Here is a 9,241-nt window from a genome sequence, read left to right on the forward strand (position 1 = left end):
ATAATATGTAACCAGTAATGAATCTATCAGGGTATCATGTTAGGTCAAAATATCAGAACACTCACTCAGGAATTTGATCCCTTTCAAATGTTAGCAACAAATTCCACATCATGCAATTGGTTTTGCCTCCACACATAAATCCTAGGTTGATCAACTGAGTGAGGAGAAAATATTTCTCAAATCATTTCTTTATCTGTATTCATATGAGCCTTCTGATGTCACCAACCATCCAGAGAAATTCTCATTCAAAGCACCAGCACAGATATGCTGGGCTGAACGGCCTCCTTCTATACTGTAAATATTCTGTGATTCTGAAAAAACCAGATTAATCTGGATGACAGCCCATTTTTAGTCATTGGAATATCGGAACAGGAATAGGTCATTAAACCTACTCAGCTATTTAATGTGATCATGGCTGATTGAACAGTTCAATGCCTATTACTCCCCATAACCCTGTATGTCACTAAAAATCTATCAACCTCCACCTTAAACTTACTCAGGCTGTGAACTTCTACAGCTCTCTGAGATAGAGAATTCCACAGGTTCACGGCCTTTTGATGACAAAATATTCACTTCATTTCAACCCTATAAAGCAGCTCCTATATTTTTAAATTGTGCCATTTTGTTCAAAACTCCATAACCAGGAAAAAAGAGCCTTCCTGCATTTTCCCTGTCCATCCCTTTTAAACATTTGGCAAATTTCTCATCCTTTGAAACTCCATTAGCTGCAGGTCCAGTTTAGGTAATGTCTCTTCATAGGACAGTCCTACCATCCCAGGAACTAGTCTGGTGAACTTTTGTTGTACTCATTCTATAATGATAATATCATTCCTGAGATAAGGAGACCAAAACTGCACACACTACTCCAGGTGCGGTCTGACCAAGCTCCTGTACTCAAATCCTTTTGTGATAAAGGCTAACATTCCATTAGCTTTCCTAATAGCTTGCTGTACTTGCATTTTATCCTTCAGTGACTTATCAACAAGGACTTCAAGGTATATTTGATATTCTACATTTTCCACCTCTTACCATTTAAGAAATGCTCAGTGCACCTGTTTCTCCGAACAAAATGGATTACTTAACATCTTTCCACATTATGTTCCATCTTCCATGTTCTTGCCCATTCACTGCACCTGTCCAATCCTCCTGAACCATTTCATACCTTCCTCACAACACACATTCCCACTTGGCTTTGTATCATCTCCACATTGGGAAATATTACTTTGAACCCCGCTTCCACATCATTGATGTACATTGTGAGCAGCTGACGTATACTATATTCGTTGGCTCTACTTTAACTATTTTATTGGTAACATCTTAAAAAAAAAACCAACAAGTTCATCAAACACAATTAACCGTTTTCAAATTAATGCACAATCAGATTGTCTACTTATCTAATCTTTTACATTAGATTCTAGTACTTTTTTGAGCAAAGCTAATAGGTCTGTCGTTTCTAATTTCTCTCTTGCTCACTTCTTAAGTAGTTGGGAAGCATTTGCTACCTTATAATCTCTAGAAATCATTCTACAATCTATAGAGTTTTGGAAGATTAGATTACTTACAGTATGGAAACAGGCCCTTTGGCCCAAAAGGTCCATACCGACCCGCCGAAGAGCAACCCACCCAGACCCATTCTCCTACATTTACCCCTTCACCTAACATACTGGCATTGTAGCATGGCCAATTCACCCTAACCTGCACATTTCTGGACTGTGGGAGGAAGCCAGAGTACCCGGAGGAAACCCACGCAGACCCGGGGAGAATGTGCAAACTCCACACAGTCAGTCGCCTCATGTGGGAATTGAACCTGGGTCACTGGCGTTGTGAGGCAGCAGTGCTAACCACTGTGCCACCGTGCCACCCTAAATACCATAACATCGAATTTCTCTTTAGCCAGCTTCTTTAATCAATGAGATATTAATCATGTCCTGGTTATTTATCAATTTCATAAAATTCCTACAGTGTAGAAGCAGGCCATTGGGCCCATTATTCTACACCGACCCTCTGAAGAGCATCCCACCCGACCTACCTTATCCCTACCTAACCCACCTAGCCTGCACATCCCTGGACACTATGGGGAATTTAGCATGGCCAATCCACCTAAACTACACATCTTTGAACTGTGAGAGGAAGCCCACGCAGTCACAGGGAGAATGTGCAAACTCCACACAGACAGTTGCCCAAGTTTAGAATCAAACTTGCATCCCTGGTACTCTGAGGCAGCAGTGCTAATCACTGAGCCATCGTGCCACCCCAATTTCAGCCCCATTAACTCCTCGAGTACAATCTTCATACTGATGCTAATTTCCCAAACTTCCCATTCTCCCACACCACTTAGATTCTCTAGTTCTGGGAAATTTCTGCAATCTGAAAATAAACAAAATAATCATTTAGTTCCCTTGCCATTTCTCTATTCCCCATTATAACTTCTCCTGACCTACATTTGCTTTAGCCAAATGTTTCCTTTTTCAAAGCCTTTACAGTCCATTTTTATGTTTTTTTTTTACAAATTGCATCTATATTCTATTCTTTTTCCTTTTATCAATTTCTTGTTCCTCCTGTGTAGAGAGCAAAAAAACCTTCCCAAACTTCAGAATTATTGCTTCTTCTGGCAACTTCCTTGGCCTTTTGTCCCAATCTCGCACAATCCTGAACTTGACTTGTCAGCCATGTTTGACTTTTTGAAGTTTTTGCACCTTGAAGGTATATGTGGTTGATGTTAGCCTATGCTTTTTCTCTAAAGATTATTTTACCAGCTTTTCCAGTCTGAGTTAATAACATCACTAAACACGTTGATTCATTGTTAAAGTGAATATATAGCCCAGCACCATGTATCTACTGCAAACTTTCATTCATCTTGAACACAAACAAATACACAAAATCTCAGTTAATAAATTGTCAGTCACCTTCAGATCAGACTCCATTTCTTTCTGTTTTCCGATGAAACACAGTTTATTTATTCCTCAAAGTCAATTTCTCACTCCATCCACGTTTGCTGGTACCATTGACTGCTCTGAGCTGGGCAGTTCATGCTGCTGTCAGGCCCTTATATTCACTTTGGTTTTGGTTCATACTGATATTGATGTGATTATTTCCAAGACTTTTGTTATTTATAGTTGGCTTAATTTTTATCCTTATGTTTGGGTGCCTGGGCATTTATATCAAAAATATCTTTCAGTACAATCCAGTGTCTCTGACATCACATTTTAATAAATGAAGTCATAGATTGTTAAGCATGTTTGATTATAATACTAACCTATAAATAGATTGTATATTAACCTGTCATTTTGAAATGAAAGATCATAGACATAAAAACAAAGTCCAGCCAAGTTTTTTTTTAAAAGTCGACTCTACAATTAAATGTCTGAACTTGCATTATTTGCATTTTAGTTTTAGCTTTTCATTTGCTGGTTATTGTAAATATTCAATATTGAGGAGCTCTTTGGTGTGGTCTCATCAACGGGACAGTTGATTAGTTTCTTTAATGGAGGATCTGATATTATAATATTTTGCTATATGAATGTAGCAAGTAAGGTTCCCCATGGTAGGCTTATTCAAAAGTAAGGAGCATGGGATACAGGGAAATCTGTTTGTCTGGATATAGAAGTGGCTGGCCCATAGATGACAGAGGGTGGTGGTCGATGAAAAGTATTCAGCCTCGAGCTTGGTGACCACTGGTGTTCCACAGAGATCAGTTCTGGGACCTCTGCTCTTTGTGATTTTTATAAATGACTTTGAGGAAGTGAGAAGGGTGGGTTAGTAAGTTTACCGATGACATGAAGGTTGATGGTGTTGTGGATAGTGTGGAGGACTGTTACAAGTTGCAACAAGATGTTGACAGGATGCAGCGCTGGGCTGATAAGTGGCAGATGGAGTTCAATCTGGAAAAGTGTGAAATGATTCACTTTGGAAAGTTGAATTTAATGCAGAATAAAGGGTTAATGGCAGGATACTTGGCAGTGTGGAGGAACACTGGGATCTTGAGGTACATGCCACCCAGGTGGACAGGGTTGTTAAGAAGGTGTATGTTGTGTTGGCTTCCATTAGCAGGGGAATTGAGTTTAAGAGCTGCAAACTTAAGGTGCAGCTCTACAGAGCCTTGATTAGACCACACTTGGAATATTGTGCTCAGTTCTGGTCACCTCATTATAGGAAGGATGTGGAAACTTTTGAGAGGGTGCACAGGAGATTTACTACAATGCTGCTTGGACTGGTGGGCATGCCTTGTGTAGCATTTGATAAGATTCCCCATGGTAGGCTCATTCAGAAAGTGAGGAGGCATGGGATACAGGGAAACCTGTCTGTCTGGATTTCGAATTGACTGGCACATAGAAGACAGAGGGTGGTGATAGATGGAAAGTGTTCATCCTGGAACTTGGTGACCAGTGGTGTTCCACAGGGATCAGTTGGGGACCTCTTTAGTTTCTGAATGAGCCTACCATGGGGATCTTTATCAAATGCTGCACTAATTTCACAAAAGATTATAATATCAGATCCTTCATAGAGGCATAGATAGAGTGGATTGACAGAGGCTTTTTGGTAACTTCTGGTAACCTTTGACTCCCATTTTAGTCTGGAATCTATTCACCTCTGACTTCAAAATTTTCAGTGAAAACTCATCTACTACTCTCTGGGAGGGTTCCACAGACTCATGACCCTCTGAGAGAGAAAATATTCTTCCTATCTCTATCCTAAATGAAATACCTTTATTTTGAAGGTGTGTATCATTGTTCTAATCCATCCCACAGAGAAACACCCTTTCAGGATCTGCTGATATCCCATCACCAAGCCATCCTTTATTTACATGTGGAGAGTCCTTGACATTGATCTAACTGTCTCAGCATGAGCAAGATGTCTGACCCTCCTGTTTATATCTGTCAGCCAGGGATCCCTGATTGGACTAGATTAACAGCCCAGGTCAAGGAATTCATGTTCTCTGAGGTTCACCTGGCTGATCTCATTACAGTCATTACTGGTCCACTCTTACAAGTCCCCTCAGGATCTTGTATGTCTAAATTAGGTCACCTCTCATTGCTATCAATCCTAGTGGATACTGGAGCTCCCTGTAGAATCTTTACTCATAAGATCGCTCCCTCACCCCAGGGATCAATTGTGTGAACCTTGAATTGTTTCTAATGTTTTTATATTTTTTTCTTAAATAAGGAGACCATAACTGTACACAGTAATCCAGATGTGGTCTCAGTAATGCTCTGTGCAACTTTCATAATAATAGAGGCAGAAGTAGGCCATTTGACTTGGCAAGCTTGCTCCTCCATTAAGATCATGGCTGACCTGTCAATCACCTCAGCTCCTCATAACCCTTAATTCCCCTGCCATGCAAAAACCCATCCAACTGTGTCTTGAATATATTTAATAAAGCTGCATCTGCTGCTTCCTTGAATTCTATCGATTCACTACTGTCTGGGAAAAGCAGTTCCTCCTCATCTCTGTCCGAAATCTACTCTCCCTAATCTTGAGGCCATTTCCCCTTGTCATAGTCTCACTCACCAGCAGAAACCACTTGTCTGCCTCTGCCTTATCTATCTCTTTCATAATTTTATAAGATCCTCTCTCATTCTTTTAAATTCTACTGAGTACAGTCCCAGGCAGCTCAACCTCTCCTCATAGGGTAACCCCCGCATGTCAGGAATCAATCAATCTGGTAAACCTCCTCTGCTCTGCCTTCAAAGCCAGTATATCCTTCTTTAAGTCAGGAGACCAGAACTGTGCACAATACTCCAGGTGCGACCTCACCAACACCTTGTACAATTGCAGCAGAACCTCCCTGCTCTTAAATTCAATCCCTTTAGCAATGAAAGCCAATATTCCATTTGCCTTGATTACCTGTTGCACCTGCAAATCAGCTATTAACAATTCATGTAAGTCCCTCTGCACAACAGCATGCTGTAATCTTTCACCATTTAAATAATACTCTGACCTAGTATATTTACTTCCAAAGTGGATAACCTCACATTTACCAACATTGTACTCCATGTGTCAGACCATTGCCCACTGACTTAACCTATGAAAATCTCTCTGCAGACTCTCCACATCCTTTGCACAATTTGTTTTCCACTTAATTTAGTGTCATCAACAAACTTGGAAACATTTCACTCAGTTGCCTCTTCCAAATCATCTATATATATCGTGAACAGTTGTGGGCCCAACACCAAACCCTGCGGCACCCCACTCACCACTGATCTCCAACCAGAGAAACACCCATTTATTCCAACTATCTTCTTTCTATTGGTTAACCAGTCCTCTGTCCGTGCTAGTACATTCCTCACAACTCCATGCATTCTTACCTTATGGATGAGTCTTTTATGCGGCACCTTCTCGAACACCTTCTGGAAATCCAAATATACTATATCCACCTGTTCCCCTCCACCCACCACAGTTGTTACATTCTCAAACAATTCCAGTAAGTTTGTCAAACACGACCATCTCTTCCTGAATCCACACTGTGCCTGCCTGATGGAACACTTTCCATCCAGATGTCTCACTATTTCTTCTTTAATGATAGCCTCCAGTATTTTCTCGACTAGAGATGTTACTAGAGAGGAACCGGCCTATAGTTACCTGCCTTCTGCCTACACCCTTTTTTTAAACAGCAGTGTGACATTCGCTGTCCTCCAGTCTAGTGAATTTTGGTAAATTATCACTAACACATCTATTATAATTTCTGCCATTTCTTTCAGCAACTGTAGCAAGTCATCCTAACTTTTATATTCCATTACCTTTATAATAAACAACTGCACTTCATTTGCCTTCTCAATCACAGCTGCACCTACAAATGAAGGTTCTGTGATTTATGTACCAGGGAACCCAGATCCCTCATACCTCAGAGTCCTGCAATCTCTCTCCCTTTTAAATAATGCATTCTTGCGCTCTCATTGTTAACTGATGGTAATATTGTATACATTTTAAGTATTGCTTATAACCATATCTATATTTTTATCACATTCATGAAAAACTAGCCTGAATTCTGGAACTGAAATGTTCTTACAAAAGGACTGTAACCTGATGTACTGTACTTCACTGAGTTTTGACTTCCTCATAAACCAATAACTGATTGTGGTTGGTCAAAGGGAGGCATGGGATGATGAAAATATGGTTGGTCAGGGGGAGGCATGGAGTCATGAAGCTGTGGTTGGTCAAAGGGAGGCATGGAAAGACGAAGATTTTTCAGAACAGGACAATAAAGTCATGCAATTCTTTCTTTAATGGAAGCTTCAATCCTGATGTAGATGAAAATACTGACTGTCTCAATATAATATTTTATGTTCCACACACCACCAGCCATGAGGACTGACTGTCTGCTTTCACTGAAAAGTCACCCTCTGCAGTGCTGCAGGAACATTACTTCTCTCCCTGTTCCCACCTTGACCTAATGCCTCCAGCTCCACACCAGTAAAACCTCACACTTTCTGCTCCTCCATAATGCCTCCCTGTTACACTTTGTCCACAGACAGGCAGAGCTCTGCAGCTTCTCTGTAACAATTGCAGTATTCCTTTAGAATGGAGAGGCTATCATTAAGAGTCCAAGCCTGACTGAACCATGTGCTCACCGTGCTAAATTCTGAGTTCTCTGTGAGTGACCGGCATCAGTACACTGATTCAGATGTTGAGTGCTCCCTGCCTCAAGGTCTAAGAATAAAGTGGTAGCACTCAAACATTTCCATTTCTGTCAAGAATCATTTGAGTTCATATACTTGCTGAGAACATTTAAACCATATAAAATGGTCTAAAAACCTTATGATAGTACTTCAGTTTAGATCTACTAATTATTAGTCAACTGAAACTGAGCATATTTACATTACATTCCTTTTCCAGTATTTTAATAAAGGAGTCGATGGTTGATATTGAACATTCCATTGTCAGGTATTGCAATCTGCATGTTATTAAACTCACTGTGTGAGTATGTAAATTAGACAGAGACAGAAAGAAAAATTTCTGGTATCTCAATATAGAATCTGTTTGTTTCCCTCAGCTTGGTAACAGAGTAGAAATGTATAGAAATATAAACATTATCAACTGGGACCAGGCAAAACTCTAGTTCTAGGACTTTCTTGTTATCATCCTCTTATAGATCAAAACTGACGATCGGGTGATTAAAACTGAGCTGGGATTGCTCTTCCTCAAACTTCACAGAATGGATGCTGGAACATACATCTGCAAGGCAAGAGAACACGGCTTCACTCAGATAGTGACAAAAATCAAACTGGATGTTTTGGTAGAGGAGCAAATAGACAGTATGTTTCACAAGACTGAAGGAGAGGAGAGACCTCACAAAATACCATGCACAGTGCAATTTGGGAGCCATCAGGGAAGCAGGCCATGGTACAAGGAATTTCTCCAGCTAATAGGTTACAATAACTTCCAGAGGGTGGAGGAGTACTGCCAGAAAGTGTGGTGCATTGAAAAGAAGAGAAAGAAAAGCAAAGTGGCAGGCAGCAAATGGAAGTACAGCAGCGTACAGGAGAGAAAAGTGAAAACTCGAAGTCAGACAGAACATCGTCGAGCACCAAGGCATGCCTTAGATACATGAAAGGAGAAACAGAAACATCTGAGTCTCTTTTACAAAAAAATGATACAATTGTGATAAAAATGTCAAAGAAATGTTTTAACAAACGTATCTCCTGTCTACAAGATGCACAACAGGTGACCTATTTGACATAATTGGACTTGAATATTAAGCTTTCATTTACTCCATGTGCACATAGGTGTGTGTGTGTATGCACACTCATGTGTGTGTCACTGTTGTTGGTAACAGTTCTTGTAACATCACAGAATGTGTACTTTAAGGATTAACATGCTTCTTAAAATTCAAGACCATTGTTGTATATAATTCCACAGAGCATTTCAATTAACCCTGAGTAGTTTGCATAGTTATCTTTTCCATGATGCTGTTATTGTTCATTCCCCAATTGTTTAAGGTTTTTCTTTAATTAAACCTGTGGATAGATTGTTGTCTGAGCAGAATCATTAAATTATCTCTGTGACAATATGGCAAATGTTTGTTTGGTTGTTGACATAAATGTCATTGAAATCCATGAGATCACTAGCTTGTGGAAGCATCATAATGAAAATGATTCACAATACTTTGGGTTTTCTGTGGCAACAAAAGTTTTCTCAGAAATTAATTTCACAAAAAGTAGCACTTTTGTTAACTAAGATACCTAACTGAATACAGATTTTAATGCAAACTTTAGTATCATTCAACATTTTAACATGTTCAATT

The 9,241-nt window shown here is 39.8% G+C and overlaps 1 protein-coding gene across 1 annotated transcript in view; it reads left to right on the forward strand.

Moving 5' to 3' along the window:
* Positions 1 to 9,007, forward strand: part of LOC122561887 (semaphorin-3E-like) — a 309,586-nt gene extending 300,579 nt beyond the window's left edge. Inside the window, exon 17 of the mRNA XM_043714219.1 lies at positions 8,090 to 9,007. Within this exon, the coding sequence (XP_043570154.1) occupies positions 8,090 to 8,548 (459 nt within the window). The 3' untranslated portion in view covers positions 8,549 to 9,007. The remainder of the gene's footprint in view (positions 1 to 8,089) is intronic.
* Positions 9,008 to 9,241: the final 234 nt, after the last annotated feature.

Source organism: Chiloscyllium plagiosum, chromosome 23, assembly GCF_004010195.1.
Source record: "Chiloscyllium plagiosum isolate BGI_BamShark_2017 chromosome 23, ASM401019v2, whole genome shotgun sequence".
Classification (NCBI taxonomy): Eukaryota; Metazoa; Chordata; class Chondrichthyes; order Orectolobiformes; family Hemiscylliidae; genus Chiloscyllium; species Chiloscyllium plagiosum.